This window comes from Aplidium turbinatum, chromosome 16, assembly GCF_918807975.1.
Source record: "Aplidium turbinatum chromosome 16, kaAplTurb1.1, whole genome shotgun sequence".
Taxonomy (NCBI): domain Eukaryota; kingdom Metazoa; phylum Chordata; class Ascidiacea; order Aplousobranchia; family Polyclinidae; genus Aplidium; species Aplidium turbinatum.
Window position 1 is genome coordinate 20,100,018 of NC_137487.1, and position 19,326 is coordinate 20,119,343.

Here is a 19,326-nt window from a genome sequence, read left to right on the forward strand (position 1 = left end):
TTAATGAAGAAAGGTTAGGATTGGTCAGATGATTAACTTGATTATGTTTTAACAAAATGTTATGTTTGAGCCTTGGTAGAGAACTTGGCTTGTACCATACCAGATACATATAACACTCTGTAACGTTAATGGATTTAACATTAAACACACAAAAAAAACATGAAAAAACTACTAAATCCAACGTTTTCGACATCACATAGTGTCCTCATCAGGAATAATTATAAGCTACATCTAAGAGAAATAAAAAAATGAATTTAAAAATTTTACATTAAAGATGTAGGCTACAATAAGCGACACCTCTAAACAGCAGTACAGCACCACCAACAACTGACACACGAATTCAATGCAGGATACAGAAATTGGCGAGGGTCAGATCACATGATATGCACAACACAAAATAATAGTTTTATTGCAGCCTGATACTATTATTGCGCACAGATGTCCAATTCTGCAGTAAAATGTTGTGTGGTTTGTAATACGCCTAAGCAAATATCACACTTTTTGCCCAAGGCAAAGGGGGCCCGGAGTGAGAGGGGGGCCCGGAATGAATCTTCGTACCCCTAGTGAAAATTTCTCTCAGAGGCCCTGTCGCCAGCTTGCTGTCTTGAAAAAAAAGAATCATTCAAGCGGAAACAAATGGGTACAAATATTTTGCGGTCTAGCACAGCTCTCTCGTGATTTTGGTAGACCTAATATGCGCCATTTTGTCGAAAATGACTTTTTTGCATTTTTCTACGTTTAAAGACTTCATGCATCTCCTGACAAAAATTTGTGCCCCAATGTATAGTATGGTTTTCGAGATAATTGGTGGGTAAAACCTAACATATTCCAATCTCTGCAAGAATAATTTTCTGAAACCTAACATATTCATCTACTCCAATCACGTAACAGGATATCGTCACGTGACAGCCATAATTTCAGAAGCAATTGCAGCAGGCTATTTCACAACATCTTACATCTCTTGAGTTGCATGAAGCGGATTTAAAAGCGTTTGATAAAGTAGAAGTAGATTGGGCGAAAATGTTGTCAAGCACTAAGTAGGCTAAGCTTAATTATGTAGGCTATAGCCTAAAAATGTCCATCCGAACACACTAGCTTTTCTTTTCATTAAATGCCGTATCATTTACGTCTCGCCGATCAGTTTGATTTTTCGTAGCCTACTGGTGTACTGATGGCTTAGTTGACTTTACGGTACGCTAAATAACTTAGCTTGCGTATGATTATTGTCTGTTTATGGTTTAAAAGAGTTACCTCTCTACCCAAATTGTAGTATGATTATTAAGATTTTAAAGCAGAGGCCCGGGAATACGCTACTCAGTGTATTCGGTCATTTTTAATCAACCGTCCCAGATGCTGTGTAGCCAATGAGCCAATGTAGTACGGTAGCCTTAAATCAGGGGTGATGACGTCATAGATTGGAATCGACCAAAAATACAAGGTGAAGTTGGTGAATAGTGTTTTAACAACTTTGCCTTATAGCTTTCCTATTTTCTAACTCTAAACCTTGAAAGTTAGTGTTTAGGACAAGAAAATAGCAAAGGAAAGGTGTACCAGTGAATGCATAAAACAGCTTTGAGATGTCTTTTGTCTTTAATGCATGAGCGATTGTCAAATCGTTTTGCGGGCCTCACAAAACTCTTTGACGGGCCGCAGGTTCGTCACCTCTGCCTTAAATGAAGGCATGGTTATTAAGTAAGCTACCAGCAACTAATTTTGAGTCAGCGATAGCCTTTAACCTAGCAGGCTTTTGTGATATCAGCAAAGTCATCTAGAGATTACAGTCATGAAATGATACACAGTTCTGGGAGAAATCCAGAGGCTTACCGGTACTTTGGGTTTGATTTAGGCTTACAAAGCCAACATAGTGTGGTCAAAGTCAACATTTAGCTTATATGAGGCTTTATCATACAAAAACATAACATTAAATAAGCCAATACAGCGGTTAAAGTCAACATCGAGAGTATATATTAGGCTTTATCGTACAAACCTAATACTTTTTTTTATAACTAGTTATCTGGCAAAACCAAATATACGCCATATTTTAATAAACAAACAAAAACCTGGCTCAAATTTCATTCTTAAAAATTTTGTTTGGTTGTCCGCTCCAGCCCTCCAAAAGTCAACTTCGAGTGTTTTACCTTGTTAATTTTACAGCTACAAACACAAAAAGTCGTTTATCTCGAAAACTTGAAAATGGCGGATATTAGGTTGTGACAAATCACGAGAGAGCTATGTCCCGCATATTTAAATTTGCTTTCATAAAACTCAGTTCAGAACAAATGTTTGTATGCAGAGTCGTTGAAAGGATAATTTAGGCCCGATACCAACAAGATCCTCGGAACCAAATCAAGGCACTTCCAAAAAAAACGAAGTGTATCGAAAAGATATTTGATACTGATAGTTTCATCAAGTTACCGAGCTTCATCGAAAAGTTACGGAAAGTTTTTTCACTGCAGCCATCACATTTTAAAGTGTGATGACTGCAGTGAAGAAACAGATTTGATAGGCAAAAGCGGACTTCATTTTCGAACTCAGCGACCCAAGTTTAGCCTATAAACTATCATTTTTCATGCACCAAAGAGTTGGTTTTAAACTGTTGACCTGTGTTTTGTTACGTTTCAAACTGCTTTGGATGTGTGGAATAATATTTGCAATGAATATCACAACTCTAATGCATTGCCAAACTATTCCATGCTTGGAATCTGGAATGTACGTGGGCATGTACAATCTCATACGTGGGCATGTCAAGGCGAATTGGCCAAGATTTAAGTTAAATAAAGAAGTTTTGTTGTCGTAGCGTTTATTGACACAAATATAGACATGTTTACAACATAAACAAGATCAAATATAACGTTAAAACGATGTAAAACAATTGTTGCACCGTTGTTGTGAAGAATCTGTAATGTAATATTTGTATTTTATTCATGCTCCTGCACTTGACGTCACCTCCTAAAATGACGTCACCTTTGTTGGCTGCGTCGCTTGCGCCAGGTGGGTGATCACAATTTTCCCAACAATTTTCATAAATGTAATATATCGCATTCCACTTAGAATACTTATGGCAGGGATGAGTTTGGCGACATGAAATCAATTCAGTCAAATTGGCGATCACATGTAGGCTATTTGACATTTAATTTTCATTTACTGCAAAGCTTGCATTTTTTGCACAACTCGATGCAAAGCTTTTCATTCTTTTTCATATTTTGCGGTCAAGAAGGATTTGTACCAGTCTGCACTTTTATGAATAGCAACAGAAATTTTTATACTTCAGAGAACTAAAATCCAAAAAGGAATGTCGACCTTTTCTGTACTGAATAAACATAATGCGATGAATGGGGATACAGTATGCTTGGACTAAAAGAGCTTGCCAAGATCTAGGTGAAACGATCAAGTTTTGTTGTTGTAACATTTATTTACGTAAAGATAAAAGCAAATAAAAAATGAAACAATTTTTTGCGGATCAAACATCAAAAACAGATCAAATATAAACTTGAAACAATTTTTTGCACAACTTTTTTTAAATTACATTGACAACACACTCTGCAACATATTATCTTTACACAGAGGTGGGAAGTAGCGCGCTACTTTTGCAGCGCCACTACATTTTTGTTGGAGTAGCGGCTGCAGTAGCGGCGCTACTTTTTTTCAATATAGCAATAGCGGAAATACATTTCTTTCAGTCGCACTCCCGCTACTGACTACTTGCCAATTTAAAATGAAAAAAATGACTCGTTTTTGGAGACTTTTCAATGACTTGAGCAACATTAGCGATGACGATCTCAGTAAAGATGACCTAATTGATTTGAGATCAAAAGGGTTATTACGCATTGAATTTCATTCAAAAACTGTGAAAGAATTTTGGTGCTCAGAACTGCAAACCTACCCATTCTTGGCAATGCAAGCGATTATTGTTTTGTTACGATTCATAACCACTTAACCTTTGCGAGGCAGGATTCTCAGCTCTTGTTACAATAAAAACTAAACATCGAAATCGCGCCTGGACGTTGAAGATGACATGCGTGTTGCATTGTCAAAAACTCAAGCACAGTTCAGTCGTTTAGTTCAGGAAAGGCAACAACAGCCCTCTCATTAAATTTGCTTACGTTGAAAAGTTTCGGCATGACACTTTGGGTCACCTTAATATTCAAATACTGCTGACATTTCTTGAACAATTCATTCGTTTTCTTATTTGAGCAACTGTTTAACCTGATATTTGCCGCAGGAGTCATAGCGGCAATGCAATATGACACAGTACAGTAGTTGAGTAGCATAATTATTACAATAGTCAATAGTAACCTATGTTAATTGAGTTTCAGGCAAAATTTAGGTAGGGGTCCGCAGAATTAATAATTAGTCTAAAGGGGTCCGTGACAGCAAAAAGGTTGGGAACCACTGCAGTTTAGGGGGATATCATAATTACCTTCTTGATGTTCAACTTTGTTTTGGGTGTTATGTTACGAACATGGACCTTTCAGTCTGATTTAAATAAATTATAATATTTTGTGCATGTGTTCATATAATAATTTCAAGGGATGTTACAGTAGCCATCTATTTCTGTTTTACTAAAGAACTTCATTTCTTCAATGGTGAACCAGCAATCCAGCATGCAATAGCAAAAACAACATTGAAGGTAAGAAGAAAATATTTAGGAATTTAGTTGTCTTGCTTTACAACTTACTGTGATCATTCGTAGTTTCAACGTAATTTTAATGACTTTAAACATAATTATTTTAAGTGTTGCCACCATGTCACATTTTAAACTGAATGTCCTGCTTTGGTATCATGCACGTTATAACGTCCGCGTTGTGTCGCTTCTACCTGTTTCTAGACCTCTGCTATGTTTAACCTATATTGTTTTTTGTTGTGATAGTCAGAAATAATAACAAAACTGAACTGAAATGTATAACCTGATAACCAAATTGAAAACGTATGAATAATCCTTAAAAATGTTGTGATTGCGCTTTTACTTATTTTGGTATGATAACTCAAATAAACTTTTTTTTCTATTGAAATGAATGCGTTGAAACCTTTCATATGATATACTTGAAAAATCCAAATATAGCCATTTTTTACAATCGGTCAAAGTTGCGTCACGGATGAGTGGTTACATGAGTGTAGACTTGGAACAGTGTCTACCCAATCACTCAAGCGTGACTAAAGTTGCTTGAAAGTTGTATACAAAAATTATGATGCATCAGCAACAAGTTGATCAAATTCCATACTTATAATGAAACTGGAGTTTTAATGGAGTTTTAAACTCCATTTTGACAACGTTTCACCAATGAGAGACGTCGCAACGACATGAAATAATGTTTGCGAAAGAGAGTTGAGGGCGAACTAATGTAACATAATGTCCGTCTGTTGCTTCCTGGTGAATTGGCCAAGCATGCAGTGTCCGAAGGAACCAAGGCTGTTACCAAATACCATGGACTTCTAAATAGTATAGGACTGGAAACTCAGTTTACAACAGTAGGCCAAACAGTTGGTACAACAGTTGGCCAACAGTGGGCCAACAGGGTTTGTTACTTGGCTGTTGGCCAACTGTTGTACCAACTGTTTGGCCTACTGTTGTAAACTGAGTTTCCAGTCCTGATACTATTTAGAAGTCCATGCCAAATACACAAGCTCAAAGTAAATTACTGACAGCAACGAGTGATCACATAAACAGAGGTTACAAAAAGTTGACGTCGTCAAATGACGCCGTGAAATTGACGACTTCAACGTAGAACACTGGATAGTCTACATATTATGAGACATGTGATATATAAACCTAATTAATATTGCTTTGTTGTTCGATTTATGATGAAAGCAAGAGAGATGTTTGAAACACTGATAGTTAAACTCCATTTTGATATCGTTTCAACAACGAGAGACGTCGCAATGACATGAAATAATGTTTGCAAAAGAGAGTTTAAAGGCAAACTAATGTAACATACAACAAAAAGCGAGAGAAGAAAATTTTCTTTTCAAAAAAAGTATTTTTTCTTTTAGGGTTTTTTTTTCTCGATTTTGTGTCTAGCCACCTACAATTTACAAATTCTCGCGCGGTTCTGCTTCGCGAAGTGCTCGTAACAAAAAGAGCGAGTAGTAAGTAAGACGGCACGATAACTGCAGACACTTGTGCACATAGTAGCCTAGGGAACAATGACGTAATCAATAACGTAGTTTGGACCCGCTTTAGGACCATTGGTAGCTTAGTTCAAAAAGAAACATTTTCATAACAAGTCAGTACAATTAATTACGCAACAATTAAGCTTGAAAATTCCTATTAAAAATGAAAATGAGTTTATATATAATTTTTATTTCAACAAAAAAGATGCCCGTAAAACTTTTAAAGGCATACTAAATGAAATTTTCAAACGGGAATTAAGCATTAAAATGCGTAAACTGAACACTCAAGAATACATTTCATAAAAAATTAATGAAAAAAAATTGGTTTCAATGGCGCTGGCAAGGCGCTAAGTCCAGTGTTTCATTTATTTTTTATTTTTTGCAAAATGACCAAGAAGTGGAAAAACTGCTCGAGAATTACGTCACCAGCGACTAGCAGTAGCATTATCAAAAGTCTTTTCGCGCGTTGGGTTGGAAAGTTCAGACGTGTTGCGTTCCAAGAATTTTCACATTGATTCAAGGCATGGACACGTTGAATCCATGTAAAAAATGCTGATTACTCCACGCCTTCTGAATTGCCTAGCTGAAATCGTTTCACATGCCTTTGTGGAATTTGCCTTCAAAAACTTGTTTTTTTACATTTTCATTTTACATTGATTGAAGGCCTGAATACGTTGAATCTGTGTAAAAGAGGCTGATTTACTGTTTGAAGAACAAGATATGCCATTTGAAACTCACGCAGTAAAAACTCTTGCCCGATCAGCTGATTGCTAGTCGCTGGTGACGTAGCCTGTATAATCGCACGCTTCGATGCTCAAGCTCATTCCCGTTTTGAAAGCTCAGACAAAAGCACGCGCGAAATGGTGATCAGACCGCAATGGGGCCAAATTTTTTTTCAAAGTTGTTTTCACAAAGAACGTGGAAAATCGCCAAGTCAGGCTTTTCCTTTAGTATGACTTTAACTTAAATTTTGCAAAATTTTTCTTTCAACTTCATTCAAGTGATTTGTAGATGTAGAAACTTCTCTTGATTTTTTTTCCACACTCAACCAGTCATTGGCTGTGTTGTAGATTTCAATGGCTTTTGTGAAGAAGATTTTTGCCTTAAAAAATTGGTTAGTATTTTTAAACGCAACTCCAGTATTATTGTGGCAGATTCCAAACATCCAATATTGGCTTGCCTCCACATCGAATACTGTCTTCAGCAATGTGATTGCAGATTCGTTTTTTGCGATTGATTTATCATAATCAGCTGCATCGATGCAACAAGCACCAAAGCTAACCAAAAACCAAGCAACGTATTTGCATTTAATATTCAATTCAGCATCTTTTATCTTCTGCATAAAGTCGAGGATTTTCTCCATAATTGGATATTGGTCTTTAATTTGTTCTTGTTTATTTTGTTTTGACCTACTAAAAGAGATTTCCGCCATCAACGCACCAATATTTTCAAGCTTAATTAACCTGCATTCTCCGACATCATGGTTCTTTAAAAATTGAAATCTACAACCAACCAATGATATTGCGCAATCGAATTCTTTCACATCAATAAAGCTTGAAATTAATTTTTTAATATTCTCATCATAAACGTCACGTGATTGATAGGTCAAGTGTGACGATTGATTTGCATCAACAATGGATGCAATCGCAACACAAGCAACTTCAGCTTCTGGAATGTTTTCCAAACTCAACAAGCATTCCGCTTGGTCGATGCTTGGTTGCAACTTGTCCCATCCTTTGACATGGTCGATGATTATTTGCAGGGTTTCCACCGCTTTTTGAAAGTTGTTTTGTTGCTGATAGGTCGCTGCTGAATCTGTCAAACAAAGAAAATAAAGCAACTATCAACTCTCTCTCTCTTGGACTACTACCTTAACGTGGTTTCCGTGCTTCAATAACTACTAGAACTGTAGGCTATTGGCGAGAGCATCTGCTCCTGGAAGGGCCAACCAAGCCAGGTTGGTCGAAAGGTAGAGGCCAGGCAAAACGTAGTCACTCTAGTCTCTTAAGACAATCTCCTAATGACAGTGACATAAATCAATCACTCTCTTCCAACCTGCATTGAGCCAGCATGGAAGTCGTACGGCTTGTAAAATCACATGGAATGTCAACTAATAGCATCGCAACTTAGAGGAGGTCACCTCCGGATCCTCGCACGACGACCAGATACGACCAGGGGTTTACATCAGCAGTCTCGGGCTAGTTTAAATCAAATGAATAGAAGAAAAAACAAGAAAAATAAACAAGTTTACAACCCATGCAAAATTGCACATACAATCCAAGAACAATCAATGACTTAAACAATGATGCACTCGGAACAATGATTCATGAACTCAAAAATGTGAATTGGGATGTGATCGGTATAGCCGAAACTAAACTGCTGAAAAGCCAAATCATAACTCATGCCACCTCCAGCCACAGATTGTTTCTTTCAAGCAATGAAATCTCTCGATCTAACGCAGTTGGCTTTCTGGTGCACAAATCCTATGTTTCCTTTGTGGAAGGATACCAACCAATATCTGACAAACTTGCTGTGTTACGCTTTCAGAAATTTTTTTCAAAACTAGTCCTCATACATGATTCTCATGTCCTCATACATACATGTCCTCATAGTCCTCATACTTCTCTATCTCATCTCACAACGATGAGGAAGTCTAAGAACTACTGTATATGAAACAATTCAAGCTATTATTGACAATGTACCAAAAAGAGATCACCTTTTCATTATCATCGCTTGGAAAATACTCTTTGTCTACCGGAAACAGTACAGACGTATTACTAGACCATCTAAGCAAATTCTGTGTAAATAAAATGTTGTTTACTTGGATTTCTCCTGACGGCAAGACAACAAACAAATAGACTTTTTCCTATCTGGTCAGGGCCGTAGCCAGACCGCAGAGCAAGGGGAGACCAACTTTTTTTCAGGAGGGGCCAAAAAATTGAATCATTATAATTGTAGCTGTTGCTCGAGAATGTTGGGATTTTGCCAGGGGAGGCGAGCCCCCCCCTGGCCCCCGGCTGGCTACGGGCCTGTAGCTGGTATCTCATCCTCCAACTTAAATGCCTTGGACAGCTCTACCTTGAACATTTCCGACTTATCAGACCATAAAGTGATACGTACAAAGTTTAGAATAACCTTCAGTTCATATGGCTTCAGAAACGGAAACGAATTCAGAAACCCTACCTTAACCAATTAAAACAACCAGAAGTCGCTGAACATTTTCAAGTAGGTCTACACAACATATATGCCAGTTTAAAACAAGCAAAAAGCGTTAAAAGCTATTCTTCCTAGTACAACAAAACAAGATCTATCGAAATGGATGTCGCAAAAAACTAAAGAAGCAATCAAATCCCGGAACGGGCCATTTCGGAAAATCCGATTCGGAGAAATTCCGATTTGGAGACAGTCTTTTTCGGAGAAAACCCTTTTCGGAGATTTTTTGAAAATCCAACGACGCCTTCTGTAAATCTAACGACGCCTTCTGTAAATCCAACGACGCCCTGTTTATTTAGAGAATCTCAAAGAAAAATAAATTGAATTGAAATTTAGCGAAAAATGTTTGAACTATTAAATTAAACTGTTTGTTCACATAAAATTGAAACTATTCAAACGCACTTTGGAAGTTTGGAGCAAATCGGTGTTGCAATTGATCGGCGAAAGGACCATTGCATTTACAAGCGCGTCGCGCCAGTCAGCAAAACAGCTTTTTTCACATTGAATCAACCTGTTCAGACGTGAAATTAATGTAAAGAAAAACGATAGACCAACTGGGTGATTCAACGTATTCAGACATAGAATCAATGTAAATACGAATTGTTGGGCTAATTAGGTTCTTTGACAAATCGAATGGCTTTTGTAAATGTTTCTCAGTTACAACCTATACCTGGTCAGCAAAAGTTCCCTTTTGTACGCGATTTCAACGTTTAGCGAAGTTGAAACGATGTAAAAATGACAATTTTTTCTGGCGCGGAGCTATGCTACCGTACCGAAGTTGAACTTGACCAATTAGGGTAGGCGGTTGCAAACATATTTCCTTTCGATGAAATCTATAGGCTACCACGTTTGATTTGCCTTTACATTACATTCAAAAGTTTTGTTGACGTCAAAAATTCTTTGACTGTATTGAATTAACTTATGGCATCTTTTTGTGAAAAAGTTGTTTTGATGTAAAACAAATATTTTTCTCCCAAAAAGGCTTTCTCCGAAAAAGGCTGTCTTCGATTAGAGATTTCTCCAAGTCGGATTCTCCGAAACGGATTCTCTCAATAGTAGCATACCCATCAAATCCAAAGAAAATATTAGAAAAGAACATGGATCTTCACGCACTCTATACCAAATTGCTAAAGCAAAAACTCGTGAAAACAGACCAAATAAATCAATTAGACAATAGAAAAGATGCGCTCAACACCCTACCACCACACAAAATCTATTACGTTGCCACAAAGAAACTAAAGGCAAAACTTAACAATATCAGTTGGGGAATTAAAGATACGAATGGAAACATCCTCACCAGCAAAGCTGTATCCTCGAACGTTAGACGAAATTCTACGAAAAACTCCATCACGACAATTCACAACAGACACATATCGAGGACTCTACCTCTGACAAAATCCCATCTATCCTAAGAGAAATATCTAATGCTATAAATAATTTAAAGTGTGAGAAATGTCCAGGTAGCCTAAAAAGGGCATTTATTCGTAATATTTCAAAGTAGGAAGTGAACCTCTAATCGGTGCCAGTGTTAGGGTATTTCGGGCTCTGTGCGGAATATGCTTTGTGGGCCCCAATGACCCAATTCAGTAGCGTAGCTAGGTATTTTGAAAGGGGAGGGGTGGTGGTTTGACGGTCGGTGGGCGAAGCCTGACGGCGTGTTCGCCAAAGGCGACACCCAGCGGCGGGGGGTGTGGGGAGCCTCCTCCATTTTCAAAATTTCCCCCAGAAAATTTAAAAAAATTAATTTGAATTTGGGGCATTCTGCGAGCATGTTCAACAAAAATTTTCGTATGAATATTACTGTAAAACGGTGCTATCCGGTGGCATAGCAAAAGGATGATATCATGCTTTCTTTGACAATTTTCGAAAATAAAGCTATGTCTCTATGTTGGCGCAACGGATAAGGCGTTGGCTTTCCAATTATGCAAACCTGGTTCGACTCCCGGCTTCAGCTGGTTGTTGAAAAACACCGCTCACTTCTACCCAGGGTGTAATAAATTGGGTGGGCGTAGTTGCTGAAGTAAAGGCGGCCGAAAGAAAGGAACTGGCCACCCTACTCTCCGAAGGCTTAGTAACTTATAATGAGAACCTTATTTTCTCATTCCCCAAAGCTCAGTATCTGAGTATGGGACCTTTATCTATGTTGAGTCTAGATGTAACCTATTTCGTCCCCTGAAAACTTCGTACCCCGATTTCGTACCCTGAAATCGTGTAGCAAAATCAAATTTCGACCTATTTCGTCCCCTGAAAAGATAGAGAAATTCTGAAATGTTTGCGGCAACTCCGATCAGCGACTTCGGCTCTGTTATTTTTGTCTCGATCTTTTCAGGGTATGAAATGTTCAGGGAACGAAATAGGTTGCACTCGTTGAGTCTCTATGTTTTCTTGTTGCGAATTCCTTTGTTGATTTCACTTGTTGAATTTTTTCATTGGAAATGACAAAAATTACTGCATTTTCTGAGTAAATTGCGGGCCCCCTAATTTGCGGGCCCTGTGCGATCGCATGGTTTGCACACCCCAAAGACCGGCACTGCTTCACCTTTTTGACTCTATTTTAACGACGAAAAAGATAAATTTTAAAGAAGCTCTAATAATTGTAATCTACAAGAAAGGCACTAGACTCGATTGCAGCAACTAGCCTACAGTCCAAGCAGTCTACTCAGCCATATCTATAAACTCTTTATCACTATGATTGCTACACAAGTAAAAATGATTAATATGCAACCTTCCCCCAAACACAAGCAGCTTACTAACCAGGAAGAGGAACAATCGAACAAATCCTAGCTTTAGAGCAAATTAGAAAGGTAAATCGAATTCAACAACCCATTTTATATAATCTTCGGTGACTTCAAAAGGGCCTTTGACAGCGTTAAACTGCCTTAGGCCTACCTCGGACAACTTTTGGATAAAATTTTCATCAACAAAAGATACATCAACCTTAAGCAACCTACGACAATTCAAAAGCACTGATCAAAACAAACATTGGAACAACGAGATCGATCGATGTCCTAAAAAGTGTTAAACAAGGAGATGTGCTGTCCACTATCCTGCTTTGCATCGCAGCTGCTGCAATAGTTTCAGAGACAAAAGATGAAAGTACAAGTGGATTCACGATTGGCGGTCACGTGCTATCTAACCAAAGCTTTGCAGACGACATGATCATAATCAACAACATCAACAACAACATTGGGTGTCCCACAAGGGTCTATCTTAGGCCCTCTTCTATTCCTGATTTATGTAAATGACTTTCCTAACTGCCTTCAACACGGAACTGCAATTATGTTTGCAGATGACACCACCATTATATATAAAAATAAAACCGTTTCTACGGTATATGATACGGCAAATCAAGAGCTTGTATGCATAGATCAATGGCTATCAACAAATCGATTGTCTCTAAATGTCACCAAAACCAAACATATATTATTTTCAAGTCAAGGAAGCACGACACTATCATACCACCCACCCTTGAATATTCGAAAAAGCAACATAGAACAAGTTGCCTCAATAAAGTTTCTGGGAATAATTGTAAACGAGCATTTGTCTTAGAAATCTCATATGGAAATCTTGCTTCAAAAAAATAAGATCAACACTCTGCGTGACAAAAAAAATTAAGCCTTTCCTAAACAAAAAAGCACTTCTCTCCATTTACCATTCTCTAGTTGAGAGTCAGATATTATTATTGTATCTCAACGTGGTGTCATGAAAACAAAACTACATTGCAAAAGCTACAACGTACATGCAATAACTTTCTTCGTACTGTATTTGACATTGACCGCAGAGAAAGCATAAAAGATGTAATGGAACTCAATAATTTAAAGTCAATTAACCACATGAAAACTACAGAGATTGCAACTTTCATGTTTAAATATTCAAAAAAGCTGCTTCCCACAACATTCAATGATATAGGCTACTTATATGTAAACAATCAAGTAGCCTAACAACAAGAAGTAATTCTCCTTATATTCCGATATATTGCAGAATTAACACTTGCAAACAATCAATACGGTACACGGGGCCAACAGTTTGGAACAAGCTTTCAACTACTATAAGAAATGAATGTAAAACTGTAAAAGGCTTTAAATCAAAAATAAACAAGCTAAATCTTCCTTGAAATAATCCCATCTAAGTATTACATCATGCACCAAACATACTAATATATATATATTTTTTTTTATTGCCCAGCAATGATTAGCCAATGTGTGTAGATTTATTAGCAAAATAGTAAGATTGTAAGCACTCCTACTGGCCTTCTGATTCTTGTGTTTTTTGTCCACAGAAGTTCTACAGAGTCTGCAGAAGTTTTTCCATCCTTTTTGACCAATCTCCATCTTTCGGTGAAGCGGTGGCCATGTGCTCCAACCAGTTGTTTTATTTCAATATCTTGGACTGGATCGTCATGCTATTGTCTGATTGTTTATCTATTTTTTTTTAAACGTAATATGCCAAATTGGATAATTTTTTGTCACTTTAATATGGTTTAACGTGTAAAACATACGGTAACCCAAATTTATCATATTACTGGGACATACCACTACTACATCCCAGCTGACGATGACTGTCATTTTTGCATTAATTCAACGTTAGCCAACGTTGGATCGGTGTGGAAGTGGCGAGTTTAGCTGACAGGGGTCTAAAATTATCGCTTTATCAACGCAACTTTTATCAAAGCACGCTTGATATCTTTAAGACATAACTTCCCTGGGTATAATTGAATTTCCGCAAGATGATGATGTTGTTTTTTGCTAGTTTGTTTTATTTGTTTTTTGTCATTGTTTCATGTCGTCAAGTTATAGCCTATCTATTTTGTGAGTCGTGCAAGGCCTATGGTGCGTTGCGCTTGAAATGGCTTTGCCCGTGGTAGGATTTCTTTGTGGGGTTTTCTTTGCCTGCCTTGCTCTTTGCTATGAGCTAAACGCATCAAGACGTGTTCCCCTTACGACCATCAGCACTCTTGATAACGCACCATGGCCGATCTTCATAGCAACTGTCCATACAAATCTTCAATATATCAGCTAAAGTTATGTAGGCTAATAAAGTTATAGCCTATATATGTTTATTTGTTTTGTAACATTTTTTATTTTTTTATTTTCCCTTTATATCTTAAATTTTTCTGAAGGTGTTGCGACCGTGCCAAATTTTTTTCAACTCAATAACTTACTTCGATCACAAGCACGTTTTAACGTTCGCGTTTTGTCGCTTCTACTTTTTTCTTGACCTTTGCTATGTTGATGTGTATTGTTTTGATATGCTGGTCAGAAATAAAAAAACAACTGAACTGAACTGAACTCTAAACAGAAAATACAAGAATTCCTCAATAATTTGTCAAAAAATGCTGGTGTCCAAAACCAAATGTATGACAACCGATACAATTGACAGCTCACTCAATCTCGCTGTATACGGAAAGCAAATAGAGCAAGTGTCAAAATTCGTATATCTTGGCCACAAACTATTCTCGACCAACGATGGAGAAAACTGCAGTACAACACCGAATCGGTCTAGGCTGGGCAGCATTTGAAAAGAATAAAAAGATCTTAACCTCCAATAGACTCCCAATCAAACTAAAATCAAAAATTTTCAACACTTACATTTCACCAGTCGTGCTATACAGATTGGAATGAATAAATTGGCCCTCTGTAACAATTAAAAAACTCGCAACTTTCAAAAATTACATCATGAGAAGCATGACCAACAAAAGGGCTACTTGATCACATGAAAAGCAGAAAACTTACTGACTTTAACAAAGCTACACCCAATTGCAGCAACAATTGATTGATTGATTGATTGATTGATTGAATCTTTATCCTCGGACTGGGAAAGCTTCTTGCAGAGCTTAATCCTGGCAGTTTCGCATACTTGTAGAGGCTTTGAATCACTGACTCAGGCCCGGTCACCGAGATTGACAGAGTGAAGTTTCCGATTGTTGAAGGGAAGTTTCCGACAGAGTGAAGTTTCCGATTGTTGAAGTCTTGTTGCTGGGGAACTATTCCATCCATTAGATTCCGCTGACTGGAGAGCAGTCATTAACGTGCGTTGCTCAAGCGCACACCCCGAGAGAATAAAATCAAAAATTTTAAAACTTTTCGGCCATACTAAAAGATCAAAATACGGAGCCAGAAAAATCTGCATTGAAGGTAAATGTTAAGGGCAAAAGAAAAAGAGACACACCATCGAGTAGATGACATGACAACATCCAGGCATGGACCGAACTCAAAAGATCTTTCCCGCAGCCAGTCAATGAAACGTGACGTGGAAAACAAAGCACTTCACGAGCTAAGTGCATAGTAGTGAAGCACAGTTTGTATTCGTTTTGGTTGTTGCTTTGATCAAACAATCGCTCATTTTAGTCGTACATTTTGTACTAAAAGTACTTTATTGACTGAGTATTACATTTAGGTTGTCCTTTTTCAGAAAAAAATTAAATTTGCCGGCACAGCGCTATAGCCTATTGGACAAGCCCATCGAACGAAAGAACCTCGCATTGATAAATTTTATTTTAAATTATTTGAGTTAACAACTAAAGTAGGCACTAGGTGGTCTAAACTTGTTAATATTTCATTTAGAAGCTACACTTAAAATTTTTTCGTGCAGCATTTTCGTTTATTACTTGATATTTTTGTTCTAGCTTGACCTATGCTTAGGGTCATTCCAGGCTTCTAGCCACTTAATGTTTGTGTTTGGTTTAGATTCTTTTGGTCTTACAAAACTAATATATTGATACAGAATCAAACAAAATTTGTATTTTGTGCAATTACTGCTTTTTGTCGAAATAGGAACAATCACAACTCTGCAACACACAAGCTTTCATTTTGAATTCGACTACAGAGCATGTGGAACCACAAATACCATATTTTTGGTTAGGCTACTAGAATATAAACTATTATCCTATTACCAGTTGTCTGAATGTTTAGTGAACATTTTTAACATTCTAAAACTCTAATTAAGTACAAACAAGTTATAGTAATGTAGCGGCTGCATGGGTAAGTGGTGAGAACGTTTGCGCGACGTTCGCAAAGGACGTCGATTCGACACCGCTCCAGAGTTTGCGGCTGTGTCTGTCTCCAGAGTTTGCGCCTTTCCTTCATTGCTTATACAAAACTTTTTATATTTAAGTACCTATCAGCTCGTGCCTCATTTATACAGCTAAAAGTAAGGACAACTCTATTTCAGTAACTCGACATTACATAACAAGACAGTGTTTGTGTTGCTTACTTCGTAATTGTTTCATGGTTGAAGGAATGCAATCTTCTATCTTAGCAGGTTGTGAAATAACTTTCATCTAAAAATAAAGTTCATTCACTTTGCAAACTGCATATCTTAATACAAAGCCTCAAACATAAGTCGAATGATTGATTTGGTTAACTCAACTATTGCAGCGTTTACCAAACTAAATACCAATGTGGCTGCAAGGTGATTTATTCAATTCGAAGACAGAGGAACAACCTTCACTGGCTATTTTGCTTCGTTTGAAATTATTTGTTTAAGCTAACGATTTGTTATTATTTTAAAACTCTTTTCATATTCTGTTTCATTTCGGTCACAAATTCGCTTGGTTTAGAGTTTAGACCAGTGGTTCCCAACCTGGGGGTAAATTACCCCGGTGGGTAATTTGCCTGTTTTTGGGGGGTAATGAGACCTGATTTAGAAACAGTGAAGGTTGTGAACTTTATAAAAGCGAAAGAATTGAATAGCTGTCTTTTCAAGGAACTGTGAAAGAAGATGGATGAAATATACGAAGCATTACTGTAGGCCTTACCACACAGAAGTACGATGGCTGTCTCGTGGCAAAGTGATAAACCCGCATACTCGAACTTCGTGAGGCTGTCCATGTTTTTCTTACAGAAAAGAAGCCGGACTTGGCTGACTACTTCTCTAACCAACAGTGGATTTCCTAGCTGTGCTACCTGGCTGATTGGTAAATTGAACAAAGGCAATCTTTTAATTCAAGGCAAGAATGTAACTGCGATCGACACCAAAGTAGCAGTAGCAGCATTTATCGCGAAGTTTAAATTTTGGAACAAGCGAGTTGGAAGAGGCACAGTGCGCAGTTTCAGACGCTTGACATGTATCTCGGAGGCAATGGACTTGAGTTGACAGCGGCGTTGAAGGAGGACATACCTGACCACTTAGGCCAGTTAGCCAAGAAGATGGACAACTACTATCCGAATTTGGACACGGCTAGTCCCCAATGGTGCACTGAGCCCTTTAAATGTGATGACAGCCAGGTGGATGATGACGACTTTCCGGCCAAAAAAGAATTTATCACTCACCGAATGAACGAAGCGTTGAAACTTGATTTCAAGGGGAAAGGATTAGAACCCTTCTGGTTTAACAGAATCCAGGACGCACCAACATTAGCGAAACGGGCATTAAATTTCCTGATATCTTTTTCAACAACGTATCGCTGTGAACAAGGTTTTCAACTGTCTTGGGAATGAAGACAAAGAAGCGCAATCGCCTGGATGTCGAAAGCGACACAATTAAGAATCGCCCTCAGTACCACAAAGCCCAGGATCACAAAGCTGGCGGCTGAAGTCCAAGCCCAACCTTCACATTGAATGTTTACCATGCATTGTTATCTTGTATTCAGTTTTGTATTGCATTTTGATTGTCATAGTTAGCCTTTTGAAATACATAGCAATAAACACTTTTGTTTTTGAAAATTGATCGTGGGGGTAATTGGCTCACTTCAGGGTGGAGATTAGGGTAACAACCAAAAAAAGGTTGGGAACCACTGGTTTAGACCAAGACATTGTCTCGGACATTTCTAATTTCAAATGTTCAGCCACTTACTTTTCCTAATCTCTCAATAACGTTTTCCAAAGTGATGTTTCGGGACATTCCATCCACTCCGTTGCCAGGAAATGCAATGGGACTTCTACAAGTTGGACATCTGCAATGGTGGATATGAAATTTAAGTTTTGTGTTTTGAAATGTTAGATCTATTTGCACTTACCACAAGATGCAAAGCGACAGATGATGATGATGGATATTTAAAAGCTACAAGAAGTTCTATTGATCCTCGTTTACGTTGTTATGTGAACTAAAATACATAACTTTATCAGCAATTTTCTAATTACCTTTTATCTCGATTGCTCTGACAGAATCTAGCTAGACATCCGTGGCAGAAATTATGTCCACACGCCAAAATACGAATGGGCCTCTGCAAAGTCTCGATGCATATCGGACATTGGAATTCATCGGCAAGGTTTTCAGTCATTTTACGTTATTCTTGTAAATTAATCGGTTGTTAGCGTTGTTAACTTAAATAATCTTAAATAAATTAGCTTACTTAATCTATATAAAAGTAATTTTGATTAGTTACATGGCTACCTAAAAATACGCCTGATTTGTCACATTTTGCAGAATTTTCCAGATCTTGCTAATTTTTGGCGAATGTTTAAATAAATTTTTCCAAAAATTATATTTTTACGCTTTCTTTACTGTTTTCCTCAGATGACACAATAGGTTTTAACATCCCCAGATGTTGAAAAACAAAGACAATTTTATTTCGAAGATTTTAGTCAGAATGTTAATTTTTCAATAACAGTCTGATTTAACGTTTTACAACTTAATTTTTCTCATTTGCTACTGCATGGCCACCTAAAGATACGGCCTGATTTGTCACTTTTTGCAGAAGTTTCCAGGTTTTTCTAACTTTGGGCAAAGCTTTATATAAATTTTTCTAAAAATTAGATTTTTACGCTTTCTTTATTCTTTTCTCCAGACGACACAATAGGTTTTAACATTGTCACATGTTGAAAAACAAAGAAAATTTGATTTCGAAGATTTTAGTCAGACTGTTAATTTTCAATAACAGTCTGATTTTGCGTTTTTCAACTTACTTTTTCTCATTTGCTACTGCTTCCCCAAGGCAACAAAAAAGTTTTATGTCATTAGGAAACCGCAAAAAGTAAAAACATCTCAAAAACTATCAGTCAAGCACTAGCAGTAGCTGTAATCAAAATCTGCAAAATGTGACAAATCAGGCCGCATCTCCAG

The 19,326-nt window shown here is 37.5% G+C and overlaps 1 protein-coding gene across 1 annotated transcript; it reads right to left on the reverse strand.

Annotated features, from left to right (window-relative positions):
• Positions 1–2,802: 2,802 nt before the first annotated feature.
• On the reverse strand, positions 2,803–18,544 carry LOC145785873 (uncharacterized). Its single transcript, XM_082597578.1, has 4 exons — positions 18,405–18,544; positions 18,118–18,217; positions 16,537–16,603; positions 2,803–7,926 (listed from the first exon to the last, which is right to left on the reverse strand). The coding sequence occupies exons 1-4, from the start codon at positions 18,542–18,544 to the stop codon at positions 7,070–7,072; spliced, it is 1,164 nt and encodes a 387-aa protein (XP_082453704.1). The 3' UTR covers positions 2,803–7,069.
• Between the last annotated feature and the right edge of the window lie 782 nt (positions 18,545–19,326).

Coding starts and splice junctions, on each gene's coding strand:
- LOC145785873 (XM_082597578.1), bottom strand. CDS start 18,544: ATGACTGAAAACCTTGCCGATGAATTCCAATGTCCGATATGCATCGAG. Junction 18,218..18,404: donor CAGAGCAATCGAGATAAAAG/GTAATTAGAAAA, acceptor CCACCATTGCAG/ATGTCCAACTTGTAGAAGTC. Junction 7,927..16,536: donor AACCATGAAACAATTACGAA/GTAAGCAACACA, acceptor TTTGTTTGACAG/ATTCAGCAGCGACCTATCAG.